General features: G+C 37.1%; 1 protein-coding gene across 1 annotated transcript in view; it reads left to right on the forward strand.

The window, feature by feature from the left end:
- Positions 1-19,142, forward strand: part of LRP1B (low density lipoprotein receptor-related protein 1B) — a 1,756,854-nt gene that overhangs the window by 1,439,514 nt on the left and 298,198 nt on the right. Inside the window, exons 44-45 of the mRNA XM_014548045.1 lie at positions 17,297-17,489; positions 18,231-18,356. Of these exons, the coding sequence (XP_014403531.1) occupies positions 17,297-17,489; positions 18,231-18,356 (319 nt within the window). The remainder of the gene's footprint in view (positions 1-17,296; positions 17,490-18,230; positions 18,357-19,142) is intronic.

The raw sequence follows: 19,142 nt of genomic DNA on the forward strand, positions 1-19,142 counted from the left end.
CCCCTGCCCAGGCCTCAGGCCTCTGGCCGGGGCGTTAGGCCTGAGCAGGGGACCCCCAGCCCTGTGCGATCACCGGCTCTGCCCCTACCCAGGCCTCAGGCTTCTGGCGGGGGTGATTGCCAGCTCCGCCTCCCCAGGTGGTGTCTGCCACTGCCCACCTCGCCTCCCTGATCCCCATCTGCAGCCCGGATCCCACGGGTGGCTTCTGGTGCTGCCCGCCCCGCCTCCCCAGTCCCCGATCTGTGGCCTGGATCCCACGGGTGTCTGGCACTGCCCGCCCCACCTGCAGTATGCAAATTTAATGGCCATCTTTGTTGGGTTAATTTGCATACTCTTCTGATTGGCTGGTGGGCATAGCAAAGGTATGGTCAATTAGCATCTTTGTCTTTTATTAGTGTAGATATATATAAATTGATTAATAAACTAAAAAATAAATCATAAAATTGTTTTCCTGAATAAAATGAAAATTAAACAGCTTAAAAAAAGAGACCAAATCAAAGTTTAGTGATTTTGCAGGCTTCAGCCATTCAGGGTAGCTTTCTGAGGTGTGTACAACTGATACTCCTATTTGGTAAGATAAGATTGTTATTGCAGTAGGGCTAATGGTGTTTATTCCTAACACAATTCTTTTGATTTAAATCCACATACATTTCAGTGATGGTTCAGCTTGGTTAGTCGTGCAAATTAAAGTGTTACTGAAGCTGATCTCCCAAAAGAGAAGTGTTCCTCAGGAAGAAAAAATGGTCAGTATCCAGGGCAGCTAGTGTATTCACCCAGAAAATATCAGCTGTCCTTTCAGAATGTGATACTGATGGATTGATTTAATATTTCTTGGAAGCTTTCAATTTTTTAGGCATCAGAGAGAATTTTCAAAAGACCAGCAGCCACCTGTCCCACCAGCCTCATTTTAGAAATTCATATACAAAGATGAAAAGAGCAGATGGGTAGGAAAGCCTTTCTGCACATATGTGTGCAACACACATGCACACACACACACACACACGCACAGAAATTAATTAACCAACTTAATGTTGCTTGCAAAGTTTCATATTTAAATTCAGGAAAGTCTGAATTTCTTTACAAGAATTTGTATCTCCTCTGAATTCCTGATTAATTATTTGTATTGCCCTGTAGCTGATTTTAATGTATTCCTTATTAGTTTCACAGGGACAAAAACCAACATGAATGTAAGCTTCAGAGGATATGTTGAATTTTATTCTGTGTTTGAATCATGAAAGCATTTAGAGTGTCAGCAAAATAATTAAAATTAATTAGTTACTATTTCAACTGTTTAAAAATGTTTCAACTAGTTTACAATAAAAGCTCATGTACAGTAAAACTATAAATAATTACCAAAAGCATAAGTTTATTCCTGAGCTTCCCAGAAGCCTATTTGTACAGCACTGTTATTTAGTTGAAGGGATAAATAGAAGTTCCCGGTCAGAGTACATGCTCGGGATGTGGGCTTGATCCCCAGTGTGCAGGAGGCCACAGATAAATGATTCTCTCTCATCATTGATGTTTCTATCTCTCTCTCACCCTCTCCCTTCCTCTCTGAAATCAATGAAAATGTATTTAAAAAATAGATGAAGTTAGTAAGATAGATGAGTTGAGTTACTGCATAATTATTAAAGGTCAAGAAATAATATTAAAAAATGGAGGGAGATATAAATAATGTTTCCTAAGTATATATATTGGAAGTACAACTGAAGAGTTACATACATGAAGGGAAGACAGTCTTACACAAGCAGTACTGAAGACTCAGGCTGATATTTCCAACAGGAGTCAAACAAAATCCCATGCCCATTAATGTAGCAGTTGCAAATTTGTAGAATCAGTAGTTTACCTGCTGAAGTGATAATTCCAGACATGGAGAGCTGAAGGATCCAGTTGTTTATTTCCAGGGTTAGGAGCTGCAGCTGAGCATAGTGGGGATAGAGGGGCAAATCATGTCACTTGGTTCTATTGGCAAACTCAGAAAGCTGTTCCTACCAACTACCAGACCATCTACCTCTGAGGCTGCCAAATAGCAGGGATATTAAAGGACTGTTAGTTGAATGAAGAATAAATGTCCAAGAATAATGTTGCCTTGGGCAGGAAAAAACCATTTTAGTTTGTTAATAATAACTTTAAAGAGGTAGAATTTTTTTTTTAAAATACCAAATGCACATTACAATCTCCTGGGAGGTTTTTTTTATTTGTTTGTTTTGTTTTGTTTTGTTTGTTTTTGGTGTGTGTGTGTGTGTGTGTGTGTGTGTGTGTGTGTGTGTAATGCTGATGCCTGAGCTCACCAAGAACAGTATAAATCAGTGTTCCTGAATGAGGCATGCATCTTAATTTTAAAGATCCCAGTTGATTTTTGAGCAAAGTCAAAATTGGGATTTACCATTATAAGCCACTGTAAATATAAAGGAGAGTTTACACAAAGTGTAATCAAATATATACTAAATGAGAAGATATATTTTACTAATGAGTCTTTCTCACCTGATGTAAAATTTGCAGGAGAGTTTGCATAGGAATCATCATACTCTTGTCTCCTAGCATATCTTCCCCCGCAATATAGGACTTTCATCATTGATATTAGGTGGTACACAGACACAGCATTAATTTAAAGTTAATGTAGTATGAAAAGTCATGCTATCCTTAATGCTTTTTCAATCCTCTGATTGATGTAGGAAAAATGATTAAATATATTACTAGGGTATATTTAACAACCCTATGACACTCCATTACTGAGGAAGATGGGAGAGTAGAAGGTTGGGGGATAGGGAACTCAAAGTACAATTTGGTGGGTAGTAATATTTAATTATAATTATACAGTATTGTTTTAGTGTTATTGTATGTATTTTTAGAATTGCATTCTATTTCTTCTGATACTGGATTTTTCTTTATGCTAATGAGTCAGTTTAAAGAACAGTTCAAAATAAATAACAGTAGAATTTGTATTCAAATAAGGACAAAATATGTGAAAACATTAATCTCAGTCCAGATTTGTAAGAGAGAGAGAGAGAGAGAGAGAGAGAGAGAGAAACTGAGGCAGCGATGTATATTCTGATTTCTTATTAGGTATGCAATCCCTGGAAAAGCAGTAGTGAGGGTAAAGGAGAATATACTAAAAAGGAGGGAGAGAATATGTGAAGAAGCATGCTACAGAGATGGCAACTTCTTGGTATCAAGTGCAATGGAGTGCTTCATCTCCTGAGGTCTTCTTCAGAGAAGCCACACCAATTGCATGTTAGGACAGCTTGAGGTGAATAGTGGGGAGGAAAAGGGACATATTTTTCTGCTGGCTTTTTTCTCTTGGTCAGAAATATGATTCATGAGTCATTAATTTTTCATTATTTTGGGGAGTTTTCAGAGGCTCCAGGCACAGGCCTAATGCTAGGGTACTGTGCCCACATGAATGTTCATCACATTAACTGTGGCAAAAAATGGTCACACGTTCTAGAGCCAGTTGTGGCTAAGTGTACCTGAGGTGTTATGTAAGGGATGTCTAATACAACAGTATTCAAATGGTTAGAGGTAGGAAAATATTGCCTTACAAAGGACTGCTCATTCAGGACCAGGAACAGCGACATTTTTTAATAAGAATACTTTGTGTGTTTGAGTTGCTTCATAGAAGGTTTTCAGTAATAGCTGTCATTTAGTGGGTGACTAACAGTTTTAATCTGCATTTGAAATAATTATCACTGAAACAGCTATTATTATTTCAGTTTGCCAGTGAAGTAGTTGAGGTGCTGAAAAGTTAGCTAACCTGAGGTCAAAAATCAAACCATGTTCATAAAGCACAAAGGCCCAAGTTCTTTCATCTGCAATATGCCTTTTTATCAGTACATGATCATTGCAAAAATGAATGTCCATGTATATTTGCTGCCTTTTCCCCAAAGTTTGTCATTAGGGAAGCACTGACATTTTGCAGTGTGGTTTAAATGGGTTCATTTTATTTGGGCTGGGGGTGTATTGCCTAACAAACTTCAAAGTGCATTCAGACAAATTGGATATCATGGTAAAATTCATATTCTGATTTAGGTCTGGTTTGGAGCCACAGATTATTTCTAAAAAGCTCCCATGCTTTCAGTAGCAAGGGTGTAAATATTATCACTACAAAATGTCTGACTGAATTATAGATACCTGTAATATATAATACAAGTAGTAAGGCAGTCCTCAAACATTCAGTGGCAGGGTTCCTGAAAATGTATTAAAATTCTTAAATCCTAGAATTTATGGAGGGGGACAGAGTGACATGGGGGTAGATAGGGGATGGCCCTGGAGAAATGGAGAATAGGGTTTGACAACAAATACCCATATGTTATCAAACAGGCACAACTTTATGAGACAGATTTAGTGAATGCAGTAATTATTACCTAGCTCAATAAATATTTATTGGATGAAAAGAAAAAAAGGATTAATTATTAATGATCACTATGGAATAACGTCCTGATAAAATACTTCCCCCATTAAACTAATGAAAATTCTTGAAGTTTGAAGACTGAAATATTGAAAAGTGATTTACTCAAGAAAAACCCTATGTACTCTTAGAAGTGCCACTCTGACAATATTAAAATAGGGAAACTACCAATTATCAATATACTGGTATATAAAAGCCCAGCAACCAGAACTGCGGAATGACCAGAATGACCAGAATGGCTATGACGCATACTGTGGCAGCCAAGCAGCCTGATCCGGGCCCCAATCAGCCCCTGATCAGCCCCCAACACCCCGATCAGGGGCAGGGCCAGTCGGCCAACCAACCACGGCCCCTCCCCCCTGCCAGCCTGGCCTAATGGGCCCCCATTGGGGCAGGCCAGCCAGACCCCACCCATGCATGAATTCGTGCACTGGGCCTCTAGTTAAATATAAAATACATGTAACTCTCTCACATTAGTGTAGTTGAAGTTTATTATTATTTTGCTTATGGGGAAATAGAAGTAAGAAGAAAATGCTTAAGTAAGCAAACAAATCATCATTATAAAGGAGCAATATTTAAGACTTGTTTACTTTTTAATTTATGTGAAAAAAATGCTAAATAAAAGGTTAGAACTTTTAATAATATTAACTCGGTTTAAGTGTCAAAGTCATTTAGAAAATTATGCCAAAGCAGCTTTCAATTCTGACCAGATCCTCCCACTCCGGTTTCTTATATCAAAGTTAAATAAAGGAAGTAGATAAAAGCAATGATGCAAGTTCGTGTCTATAACTCGGTTCCCAGAGGCCTCCCCCTGCTGATACACTGTTGTAATAAATTATGTGACCAGTGTGGTTTGTGTGATTTATTATTGCAGTAGATCATGAGCATGGTGACTGACTAAACACATGTCCCGTAGACAGCTGGGCTGCGCGATGTTTTATTTCTCTTTCTCACTTTCAAGTGCTTAGTTCAGGAAGTATGAAAAAAAACCCACACAAATTGACAAATACAGGAGGATGTTTCTGAAGCAGCGCTCTGCATGGACTCTTGAAGTAATAACTTTTAAATTGAGAAGTCCCAGTGCTCCTCTTGCTTCCAGTCCTCCCAAAGGACTGTTTAAAAAGATTTTAACAGAATACATTAACTCATATAAATTAGGTTTTGTGAGTTCAGGATATAGTTTTGTTTTTTTTACATGCATAAATACATAATAGACTTCATATGCATTTCCTCATTCTTTCTCTGAGCTATTATAGCTATCATAAAAATTGAATTCCAGACATTTAAAATCAAAGTAATTACCTAACTGGTTGTTACATCCCTGCTTTAAAAAGGAAAGCATTAATTCTGTCATAAGTTCAATCCTTTTTTTAAGGATTTATGCTGAGGTGTAAATTATCTCTTTTGGAAGCAAAATAATCAGTTGAGTAAATAATATAATTGAAATACAACTATTATAATAAATGTCTGTCTAAAACTGAGCTGGCCTAACCCACTGTCAGTCTCCCAATCTATAGCTCACTTCTTGGGTCTATATTATATTATGGATCCAGGATATTATAATGCAAAATGCCACAAACATTTGAACTAAACAATAAGCAGGGATGATGCAATAGGCATGTTAGTTACTGCTTTCTCAGGGGATTTCTAGGGCAGGAAGTGGAAAGGGTTTGTTTAGTGGGGAATGTATAATCTTAGAAGCTGACCTTAGTATATAAATGGTGAAAAAATTGTTCTGAACATTTGACCTCAAGAGTGACTGGATTCTGACAGTGAGGTATCTTCGGATGGCATGGTTATGTTTTATGAAACTACACTCATGCAAGTCTGAGTAGCCACCATCTGGAAATGGAACAGTTTCTCCTGACAACAATGTTGGGTTGGCTTGCATGCTTACTTATTTTATTTCTCTGTCTCATATCTTCACAAAGTAACAGTTTTCCCAAAGGTAGTAGGAAAGAGAGTCGATGCATTTTCTGGAAAACTTACAGTGCAATTGTTGTAGGGAGCAAAGTGTAGAGTTAGGAATTGTACCCTAAACAAATGAGCTAGAGCCATCAGCACAAATACTCAAGTGACCACAGACATGGGTTCAGAGGCTTTTTAAATCCTGAATTATAAGATGATGAAGCATTTTTCTGGGTCATCTGCAGCATCGAAAGCATGGAGACTGGGAAGTTTATACACTGTTAGTTTAGCAGAGAGATCGTATTTTGAAAGATCAAGAGTACCAAGATCAAGTTTTATTCATTCGTATGATGCCTTGTCTCATGTTCCCTTCCTGCTATGCTGAACTTACTCTTCCATTATTTTTAGTATTTTCTTGGGCTTATTTTTTTTCCTTTACTGTTTCCTTTCCTTTCTGCTTGACATTCACACAGAATATTGAGAGTAACCAGTCCTATATAATAAAAGGTAATATGCAAATTGACCCTAATGGCAAATGACCAGTTGCTATGACGCACACTGACCACCAGGGGGCAGATGCTCAATACAGGAGCTGCCTCCTGGTGGTCAGTGAGCTTCCACAGGGGGAGCGCGTGGTCAGTGTTCCACAGGGGGAGCGCCACTCAACCAGAAGCTGGCTCATGGCTGGCCAGTGCAGCAGCAGTGGCAGGAGCCTCTCCCACCACCTTGGCAGTGCTAAGGATGTCCGACTAACAGCTTAGGCCTGCTCTCCGAGTCGGACATCCCCCAAGGGCTCCCAGGCTACCAGAGAGATGTCTGACTGCCAGCTTAGGCCTGATCCCACGGGGACCGGGCCTAAGCTGGCAGGTGGACATCCTCCAAGAGGTCCTGGAATGCGAGAGGGCTCAGGCTGAGCTGAGGGACACCCCCACCCTTTGAGTGCATGAATTTTCATGCACCAGGCCTCTAGTTATGAAATATTTGGAATTAAACATAAGGCATACTTGAATGAGAGAAGTTATGGCATGGTTAACATAAATGTAGTTAATCTATTGAAAAACATACCTTATCTGAATCAAAAATACAAAATCATACACATGCACACACACACACAAACATGCATGCATTACTACTTAATCATGTCCATATGCACTCCTCATGTCTGAGAGATTAGGAAGACATTATAAGGCTTTATATCTGCTTCTAAGGAGTTAGCATTTAGTTTGGATAATATAGCTGTTAGAGTTAGAATGGCTCTTAGAGATTATCAGACAAGTTCTGTCACTTAAGAGATTCATAATTTGCTTATAATTGAAGAGCTAGTCCCCTCCTGTATTCCCCAAAATCTATATACTTAGTTTTGAGCCTTTTTTCCTTGTCAGGATCAGTAATGTTCTATATTATAAAAATATCCCATGGCCAAATATATGACTTGTCCATCCATAGTTAAGCATCAGGGCTAAGGTAAAAAGCTGAAGGTTAAATTACAAAGTGTAACACTGTGATCATTTCCCACAGTTATTTAGAGAAAGTTATATTTTATTTATGTGCAAGCTACTACCTAATCATCTATAAATGTTGAATTTTTTCTTTATTATATATCTAATGCCTCAAAATATATTCATTAAGAAATATTGCTTATTTAATTGTTTTTTCAAAGATTTAAGACTGGTGTTAACATTTGGGTGATATTAAAGTCATTGGTTACTTATCCAAACTCAGTTAAAAGAAGAAATTTTTATTGTCTAAATGAATGCCAGAAGGTGATTTATATGCTGAATAGTTCAGAGCATGTCCTTGAACAATTGTAACTGCTTAATTTTTGTCATCTTTCTGCCAGCTTCCAAATAGTAATGCTTAATGATTCAACTTAAATTAACTAAAATGAATCCTTGTGGAAAAGCATAATACCTGCCTAGTACAAGAGAGCTGATTATATTGCCTTCATTTACACAAAAGTTATTCAGAATTCATTGACACCCTCTCATTGCTAAGTTTCATTGCCTTTTTCCTAAGCAATTGGAAAAGGTGTCACTTTGTGCAGGTGTGCATGCCATTTATGCCAAATTGAGGATAGTGGTCAAAATGCTGCTAGCTCATGGAAACAGCCAAATAAAGCTTAAACAATGAAGAAAAGTGCAGACTTTGAGGACATATAATAGTGTTACTTCAGTGTATTTCCAAATATTTATCTTTCAGATGAAATTTATGAAATAGCTTAAAATGCAGGGCAAATGATACTAATGAAGAACAAATAATGACTTGTGGCAAACTAAAATAGAGTAGAGCATGGCATTTTATAAGATATTTGGATGTTACTCTAGTCCTCCTTTACCTGCAGTTTCAGTTACCTGCAGTAAACCACAGCCTGAAATGGAAAATTCCAGTAATAAACAATTCATATGTTTCAAATTGTGTGCCATAATGAGTAGCATTATTAAATCTCATGCCATCTTGCTTTGTCTCTTTGTCCAGTCTATCCATTCTATGTAAGCTCCGACTATTAGTCACTGAGTAGCCTTCTGATCAGATTGACTACCACAGAATCACAATGCTTGTGTTCAAGTCCCCTTATTTTATTGTTATAATTTACTACTTTATTATTAGTTATTGTTGTTAATCTCTTACCATGCCCATTTTATAAACTGAACTCTGTAATATGTATGTATGTATAGAAATAATACATAGACTATATAAGGTTTGGTACAATGTTAGGTTCCAAGGTGTACAATGGGAGTCTTGGAACATATCTGCCTGCATATAAGGAGGGAGTAATGTATATACATTTAAAATCCTTAATTAAATCAATGACAGGACAGGAGATGAAAAGTGTCAGAATTTGAAATATAGATAAATGCATATTAACACAGAGAGAGTAAAGCATTGCATTTTAGAATAACTACAAAAATGGTAATCATTCCTTGTAATATGTATGTATGTATAGAAATAATATATAGACTATATAAGGTTTGGTACAATGTTAGGTTCTAAGGCATACAATGGGAGCCTTGGAACATATCTGCCTGCATATAAGGAGGGAGTAATGTATATACATTTAAAATCCTTAATTAAATCAATGACAGGACAGGAGATGAAAAGTGTCAGAATTTGAAATATAGATAAATGCATATTAACACAGAGAGAGTAAAGCATTGCATTTAGAATAACTACAAAAATGGTAATCATTCCCTTCATCACCACATTTTTCTTCTTTTCTATTATAAAAGATCTCATTTGTGGGCCATAAGAGGCATTAGTAGTAAATCTATTTAAAATGTGCAACTTAATTATTTTTTTCTCTAATCTGCCCTTGGGCTAAATACTTTCAATTGTGAGAATTTGTTAGACCCAAATCCTGAGTTGAAATGCCTGATTGAACAATCACAGCAGTAAGAACTTTTCACGTGGGCTGTCATTTTAATATCCCAGTTGGTTAATAAGATGGCCTTTCAACTACACACTGACTTGGAAGTAGTTGATTTACTGGTTTCATTTGAATGCCTGTTGTCTTTTGATTTCTTAAAGATGACTTTGCCATGATTGGGAGACCTGCCTCTTATTCTCCACCCTTTCTTCCTGGGAGTGATCATCATCAAATTTAAAAATACCCAACTTGGAAAAGAATAAGAACTCAGTATGTTTTATAATTTTTATTAGGTATTTAAAAAAATATGACTCAAGCATATTTTTTTTTCAATTTACAAATTTTAGGTGATTTGTGCTTACTGGTATTGTTGTTCTTCTTATGCAAAACCTTTAATCCTCTATTTTCATGCAAAATACTCCATAACTTGTTGGGTCAAAAACACTGAGAAATAATTCTCACCCTGAGTGGCATGGTTCAGTTGATTGGGCATCATTGCATTCACCAGAGGTTGCTGGTTCGATTCCTGGTCAAGGGTACATGCCTGGATTAAAGGCTCGATCTCCGGTAGGGGGCATGCAGGAAGTAATTGATCAATATTACACTCTTGCATCGATAGTTTCCTCTCTCTCCCTTCATTTTCTCTATAAAAATCAATAAACTATTCTTTTAAAAAATATTCTCTTAGTGCAGACACCAAGACTGATCATTATTTCTTTTATTTCTTAAAAAATATGTATTTTATTGATTTCAGAGACAGGAAGGGAGAAAGAGAGATAAAGCATCAATAATGAGAAAGAATCATTGATGGGCTGCCTCTTGCACACCCCATACTGGGGATTGAGCCTGCAGCCTTGGCTTGTGCCCTGACCAGTAATGGAACAGGGATCTACTGGATCACAGGTAATCAAAACAGCATTGTATGGACAGAACAACAGGCACAAAGACCAATGGGAAAAAACTGAGAGCCCAGAAATAAACTCACATGCATATGGGCAAACAATTTTTGACAAAGGAGCCAAAAACATACAGTGGAGAAAAGGAAGCCTCTTCAATAAATGGTGCTGGCAAAATTGGAATATTCTTAAATATTCTTAAATATTTCTTAGTTTTAAGTTGCAAAAAAATAAAACTAGATTGCTGTTTGTCCCGTATACAAAAATTAAGTAAAAATGGATCAAAGCCCTAAATATACATTCTGAAACAATAAATCACCTAGAAGAAAAATAGGTACTAAACTTATGGATCTTGGTCTTAGAAAATATAAAAACTAAATCCGAATTTAATGTTATAACTTTAATAACTATAATCATACTAGAGGCCCAGTGCATGAAATTCCTGTCGGATTGGGCCTAAACCGGCAGTTGGACATCCCTCTCACAATCCGGGACTGCTGGCTCCCAACCACTCGCCTGACTCCTGCCTGATTGCCCCTAACCGCTTATGCCTGCCAGCCTGATCATCCCCTAACCACTCCCCTGCTGGCCTTATTGACGCCTAACTGCTCCCCTGCCGGCCTGATCGCCCCCAACTGCCCTCCCCTGCCGGCCTGATCACCCACAACTGCCCTCCCCTCCTGCAGGTCTGCCCCCCCCCAACTGCCCTCCCTCCCCTGCAGGCCTGGTCGCGCCCAACTGCCCTCCCCTGCTGGCCTGGTCACCCGTAACTGCCCTGCCCTGCTGGCCTGATTGCCCACAACTGCCCGCCCTTGCCACCCATCTTGTGGCAGCCATCTTGTGATGACATGGGGGCAGCCATCTTGTGTGAGGGTGTGACAGTCAATTTGCATTTTACCTCGTTATTATATAGGATATGAACATAAGACACAACATCAGAACCTTGCTCAAATTCCATTCAGGAGTGGCTATAACACTTCAGATATATGACAGTTTATTTTTCTTCTCATCAGTCTTCTGTGTTACCCAAGGAAATGCTCTACCATTCCTCCTTCCTTCAGAAAGGAGCAAAGCTAAATCATTTAATCTTACTCTCCCATATTACAGATTTGGAGACTGAGTCTCAAAACACCAAAAATCTTATCTAAGGAAAAGCAATGATTCTTGTCCAAGGAAAAACAAATAATAGGGTTCTTTCTACTACTTATCTTAGGCATGTCCCCCACACCCTTTCTCCACCCTCCTTTACCTGTTCTTTCCCTCAGCAGGCTTACCAGTGTGTTCAGCTGACTCTGACTCTTGCTTGAGTTTGGTCAATTAAGAGATCAGAAGGAGAGAGTGTAGAATCAAAGTGATTCTTCATTTTATCTTCCTCTCTGAAGAATTTGTCTCTCTAAATAAGGCTGGTAACTCCTCTCACATATTAGACAATCTTTTAGATGATTGTTGTGCATGTTGTTCTTTTCAAATATTGTTGGATACTAATGACATTGGGACTTTTTTTTAATTTGTTCTGCAAGCTCACTCAGGAAAGTTAAATATAGCTTTCTATTCTTAAATTAAATATTTCTTAGTTTTAAGTTGCTGATAAACCACCACACAACCATTTTCTCCAAGGCCAAAGCAACTGCACTTGTGTTTTTGCAATCTGTAACATTTGGTCATGCCCATCCATGGCAGGTGCCAAGTTGTCATTTCCTATAACGACCATTTATGATCTTGTCAGTGAGGCAGTCATCTGGGGTGTTTGGGAAGCCTCCTGTTTGCTTGAATTTTAAATTGTTTGATTTTATATTGAGCATCTGGGTATTGGAAATATGTTGTTTGATTTATAAAGCTGAGTATTTTTGTATTCCCTGACTAGTTCCAGTACTTCCACCGATAAGCCATCAGTGAAGTTCAAAGATGAAAAAGTCATATGATTCAAGACTAAATTCTCAACACGTAATTTCAAGTCTATGTGGCATCACCAATTTAATTGTCTGTCTATGAGGACACATGTGAGATTAAGTGACTGTGTCAAGAAATGAATTTTCTAAATGAATATGAATTATTATTTTGAAACATGATGCTATTTATAGGTTCAAGGTGAAAGTTCCTCAAAATTATGCCTTAATGGTGCATTACCATATAACACAATAGAGTGTAATTTATGATGACAAAGCTTTCTGCTCTCCAAATAAAGATGCTGATTAGGCTTGCAAGGTGCAGTATTTGTGAACTTATGCTAAAAATGTTTAACATAGAGATGAAAAAGTATAATTTAATGGATTTCACTTTTCTGTTTCACATTGAACTCTAACCAGTGGAATGAGATTTCTTGGGGGTCAGTATGATTCTTAGTTGAACCTATTGTACCCTATAAAAGCCTATGCAGCTATAGATGGTAGGGCTCAGTAGATAGAGCGTTGGCCTGTGGACTGAAGGATTTTGGTTGGATCCCGGTCAAGGGCATGTACCTCTGTTTCAGGCTCCTCCACGGCCAGAGCCCTGTTCGGGGCACGTACTTGAGGCAACCACTTGATGTGTTTATTTCACATCAATATTTCTCTCTGTCTTTCCCTCTCTCTTCCACTCTCTCTAAAAATCAATGGAAATATGTCCTCAGGTGAGGATTTAAAAAAAAGCCTTGCATAATTGTAGACGGAGTTTAATGTTTTTCTGCATCAGCAGAAGTAGAGAAGTAAACTCCTGGCCTACAGAAACTTCTTAACTCAGAAGCACACTTGAACTATGAATGCTGCTTGGGCCCTCCTTCTGCCTGGTTTGGAGAGCTTAACTCAGGGCAGCCACCAGCTCTCCATCATCTGTGTGAATTCAGAAAACTACCAGGGAATATAAGGGGCATTGAAATGACACCTTTTGAGAGTAAGCAGCAAATGCATACCAGATAATTGAATGTAACCTATTCGATTATCTGGTGGCACTGAATATAGGGGGGGAAATCAGTGGCAGTAAAAATAGTATTTATTCTGTCCACTCCCACCCTCTACTTGCTGCTACTTAACTTCCTTTTACTATTTTTCTCCTCTTGTTCCTAAAACATTATAATCAGAAGCAGTAACTAGTAGGAGAGGTAGGCTGTGGTGGTTTTGCCCCATCTTGGCTGGCACCAGAAATCCTATCAACTTACTTTTAATTAATTTTTAAAAATATATTTTATTGATTTTTTTTTACAGAGAGGAAGGGAAAGGATAGAGAGGGAGAAGCATCGATGAGAGAGAAACATCAATCAGCTGCCTCCTGCACACCCCCCACTGGGGATGTGCCCACAACCAAGGTACATGCCCTTGACCGGAATCGAACCTGGGACCCTTCAGTCCGCAGGCCGACGCTCTATCCACTGAGCCAAACCTGTCAGGGCCTATCAACTTACTTTTAAGTGAATACAAAAGCATACACCATGATACCAATTTTAAAATAATAATATTAAAAAAAGAAATACATATCTTTATTCCAAAGAGATGAGAAATTATACTTGTGTGGTAAGATTTTTTTTTCTATACTTTTCAATATTTTATAATTCTTGCTCTTCAAAGTCAATTTACAAATCAACAGAATTGGAAACACCTGGAAACTTATTAGAAATGAAGAATTTTGGGATCTACTTATGTACATGGGAGTGTAGATATCTTTCTGAGTGTTTTCATTATTTTTAAATAAATCTTTACTGTTGAAAGTATTACATACATCTCCCCTTTATCCCCCCGTTGCCCTCTCCTCTCCCCGTCCCCCCCCCCCCAAAGCCTTCACCACTGCCACCTGTGTCAATGAGTTATGCATATATGAATATGAGTTCATTGGTTGATTTCTTTCCCCCCTCCACCCTCCCCTGCCTTCCCTCTTTGGTTTGAAAATCTCAATCTTATGGCAGTTCTATATTTTTTCTCTTTTAGTAACATAAGTTAATTAAATCAATTTAAAATTATATTTTAACATTTATTTATTTATTTAAATTGTTTTCCAACTACACTTGACATACAATATCATATTAATTTCAGGTGTACAACATAGTGATTGGACATTTATATACCTTATAAAGTGATCACTCCAAAAAGCCTAGTACCCATCTGACACCATACATAGTTATTACAGTATTATTACCTATATTCCTTATTCTGTAGTTTACATCCTGATGACTATATTTATAATTGAAAATTTGTACTTCTTAATTCCTTTTAGCATTTTATTCATCTCTTCAACCCTCCTTCCATCTGCCAACCGCCAATTTATTCCCTGTATCTATGAGTTTGTTTCTGTCTTGATTGTTCATTCATGTATTTTGTTTTTTAGATTACATATGTAACTAAGATCATATGCTATTTGTCTTTCTCTGTCTGACTTATTTCACTTAGCATACTACCCTCTGGGTTCATCTATTATATCAAATTATAACACAAGGTTATAGTAATCAAAACAGCATGGCAAAATCTTTCACAGTTTATGTCTTATCTTTTCTTTGTCTTAATAGCGTCACTTGAAAAATAAAAGTTTTATACTTTGATTAATTTTAATTTATCATTCTTTTTAACGGATCATGCTTTTAGAGTCATTATGCTAATAAATCTTTGCCTCACCAAAGGTTGTAAATATTTTTTTCCCATTTATTTTTTTAGATCTCTTATAATTTTAGATTTTATATTCAGGACTATAATTTATTTTTGGCTAATATATATATATATAATATATGTATATAAATATATATGGATGGAAGTTCTTTTTTTGCATATGCATGTTCAGTTGTTGAAGTATCATCTGTTAAAAAATTTATATGTTTGAATAGCCTATGCACTTCTGTCAGAATTAGTTATCCATATACATGCTGGCTTTTTCTGTATTACAGATGTATTTCTCTATTTCTTTTCTGTATTACTGATGTATGTCTTTATTATTTTTGAAAACCACATTGTCTTAATAGCTGTAAAGTTACAATGTCTTAAAATAAGGTAGTTGTTTTTGCTATTTTAGATCCTTTGTTTTCCACATATGTTTTGGATTAGCATGTCAATTTCTAGAAAATATCTGCAGGACTTATAGTTGGATTAGATATAATTTATCAATTTGAGGAGAGATGGCATCTTAATATCAAGCCTTCTAAAGCATAAGTAAGGCATAACTCTATTTATTTAGGTTTTTGTTAATTTCTCTTAACAATGTTTTGTAGTTTTCAGGTTTTTATAATTTTTTTTTCATATGTATTACTAGCTGTTTGTTAATGCTATTGTAAAAATTTTTATTTTAATTTTCAATAGTTTATCACTACTCTATAGAAATCCATATAGCAATCTTGCATGCTGCAACCTACTAAATTTATTGACTAGTTCGAGCAGCTTTTGTTTTCTTGATACATTCTATTGGATATTTTTTTTATGAAGAGGATTATGTCACTTGCAAATAAGTATAATTTGACATTTTCCCCTAATCTGGATGCATTTGTTTTTGCTTTCTTTTCTTAGTATACTGACTAGGAACTGTAGGACAATGTTGATTAGATTAGTAAGAGTGATTATTTCTTATTTCTAATTTTATTTATTTTCTGAGTTTTTATTAAGAACTAGAAGCCTGCTGCACGATCAGGGCCGATCATGTTCCCCGCCTCTCCGCCTCCTCCTTCCCTTGCCACCTGCACGCCGCCACTCCCCTCCTCCTCCTTTCCTAGTCTCCACTGTGTGGTTCCCCACCTTCCCCCTGCCCCCCTCCTTCCCTCGCCAGCTGCATCAGCCACCAGTCACCCCTGGTTCCCCATCCCAGCCCGGGGATCAGGTGATCAGGATCAGTTGGCCAAGGGAAGGGACTGGGAGGTTGGCCGGCAGGCACTGAAGAGGGAGCCGGCCCTCAGCCCCCCTGAGAAAGGGGCCATGTCCGCTGCCACCAACCCCCAGTTCCCCGTTCCAGCCCGAGGGCCCGGCCACAATTGGGCGATCAGGGCCTGCCAGCTGGGGGAAGGGTTTGGGAGGTTGGCTGGCAGGCCCCATTGCCAATCGCAGCCTGCGGGCTGGGGGGAAGCTCCTGCATTGAGCATCTGCCCCCTGGTGGTCAGTGCATGTCATAGTGACTGGTCATTCTGTTAGTTCCCTCATAACGGTCACTTAGGCTTTTATATATATAGATGGATGTTAGATCCTATAAAATAATTTATCTGCCTTTATTGAGATCTTCATATGAGTTTTCCTGTTTTAGCTGTTAAATGTTAAATTACAGCAATAGACTTTTAAAATGCTAAATAAATCTTTATTCCTGGGATAATTCACACTGCATCATTATGTGTTATCCATTGTATTGTTCTCAAATAACCATTTTTAAAGTTGTATTAATTAATTAATTTATTTTTTGTTTTATTTTTCCTTAATTTATCTTTTATTCTTAAGTGTTTTTTTTTCTTTTACTTTGGGTCTAACTTTTTTTCTTTTAGTGTCTTAGAGTGAAAGCTGAAGTCATTGATTTTTTTTTCCATCTCTTTTGCATATTAGCTTAGTAGTAAATAGAGATATACTAAAAATATTCAGTAAACACATTGAAAAAAGGTAAGGATAATTAAAACATTTAAATAAACTACAAAGAATATTATAATAGTACACCTAGTAAAATGCATTTTTGTCTGATGATTTCCATTGATTAAATATAAGTAATCATAATCCCTTATTTTTGACACAAAAATAGATGTGAATATAGGAATATGTTTATCTCCATATTACAAATATATATTTTAACTTATTTTAGGTGATTGTAAAATCGGGGCCAGGGACTTTCCTCAGTTTGGCTGTTTATGACAATTACATCTTTTGGTCAGACTGGGGAAGAAGAGCTATCCTGCGTTCCAACAAGTACACTGGAGGAGACACAAAAATTCTCCGTTCTGACATTCCACATCAGCCTATGGGAATCATAGCCGTTGCCAATGACACCAATAGCTGTAAGTTACAAAGAAAGCAAATTTATTTCTTAATTATATACTCTCTCAAACATTTCTCTATGTGCTTTTTTTTTAAACCACGATAATCAAATATATCATTCTAATGGCACTAAAACAGCTGGAAGTGCTCATGGTGACCTTGCATGAGACTTCCTGCCTTTTCGCTTGTGTGTCTCTATGTATTTTAGTAATACTTAGTTGGATTTCATTTTGTTAAATTTCCTCGGGATAGTGTTCAGGATTTGACATTTCCAAATATAGAAATTGTCCAAAAGATGTAAGTTAAAATGTCTGTGGTTCTTAATTTATCACCAAAGGAACAATTCATTTTAAATTAGTGTTTCTGGAATTCTATTCCATTCTCTCTCACTCCTCATGTCTTTGAACTCTCAAATCAACTTGCTTCCCTGTAATAAACAAGCTTTGCATCTGGGCTTAATTTTTTTTAAATTACTGGAATATCTGCAAAATTGCTGTTTGTAGTATTTGTGTGGTCTCTAGTAGTATTAGTGCATTTGGTGCTATTGCATCCTTGATAAATGTGTTAGTGTAGTATCCCTGTTACATATTTTTCTCATGTTCTTATCTTTTGAGGTTTTTGGATTTTCAAAAGTCCTGAATCTTTTTTGTTTATGAGATTTTTAAAAGAGATTGAGGCAGTCTAACAGTTCACTGTTAATCTACAGCTAACATAGAATAGGAAATCAAAATAACGTTACCAATAAAGCTTCCTCATTGCAGGTGAACTTTCTCCGTGTGCGCTACTGAATGGAGGTTGCCATGACCTGTGCCTTTTAACTCCTAATGGGAGAGTGAATTGCTCCTGCAGGGGAGATCGAATATTGGTAGATGACAACCGATGTGTGAGTAAGTAAAGAGATTCCAAATGCAATATGACATACTGCTCAAAACAGCACACATGGACATTGGCATGTTTGACTATATTCTTGAAGTTTTACTCTCCTCCAATAGTCAAGGCCCCATTGGCTTATCTGTATATTCTAGGAAAAACTCAATTCAGCATTCTACTTTGCTATAGCAATATGTGATAGATAATGTTAACCCAAAGAGTCACAAATGGTGTCACTGATTGTGGACGGGAAGATTTGGTGCTAGCTAGAGAAATACCTGTACACAGTGATCATATGAAAACGTATGACTTTGAAAATTCATCAACAGCAAAATTAGTTAAAGTTGAAATAAATTGGTATGCAGGCTGGTATTGTGGCCTTGTAGTAAAACCGCTCACAGTCTGTCCCAGTATGTAAATGAGAGAGAATGGCTCATGTGACTTATTTGTAATCATTTCCAACCTGTTAATTAAGAATGTAGCATTTCAACCTTGCATCATGTTTATACCTCCCAAACGCATTAAAATCTGTAATTGGTACCATTACATTATACACTTATTAACAGCTAAGTTTAAAAAATTGTTTCTAAAATAAATAAGGGTTCAACTATCCCAATGTTGCCATGAAAAATTAGCCAGCAACATAAAACAGGTTAATTCCTCTTTAACATTGAGACACCCTGTTTATAAGACAGATGAGAAAGAAGCATCTTATTGGAAACTGGTGAACTCACTCTCAGGATGTTTCAATATTTGACATATTTTCTCTAATTATATCCTCATCTCATATTTTTTTTTCATAT

Source organism: Myotis brandtii, unplaced genomic scaffold (assembly GCF_000412655.1).
Source record: "Myotis brandtii unplaced genomic scaffold, ASM41265v1 scaffold493, whole genome shotgun sequence".
In the NCBI taxonomy this organism is placed as follows: Eukaryota; Metazoa; Chordata; class Mammalia; order Chiroptera; family Vespertilionidae; genus Myotis; species Myotis brandtii.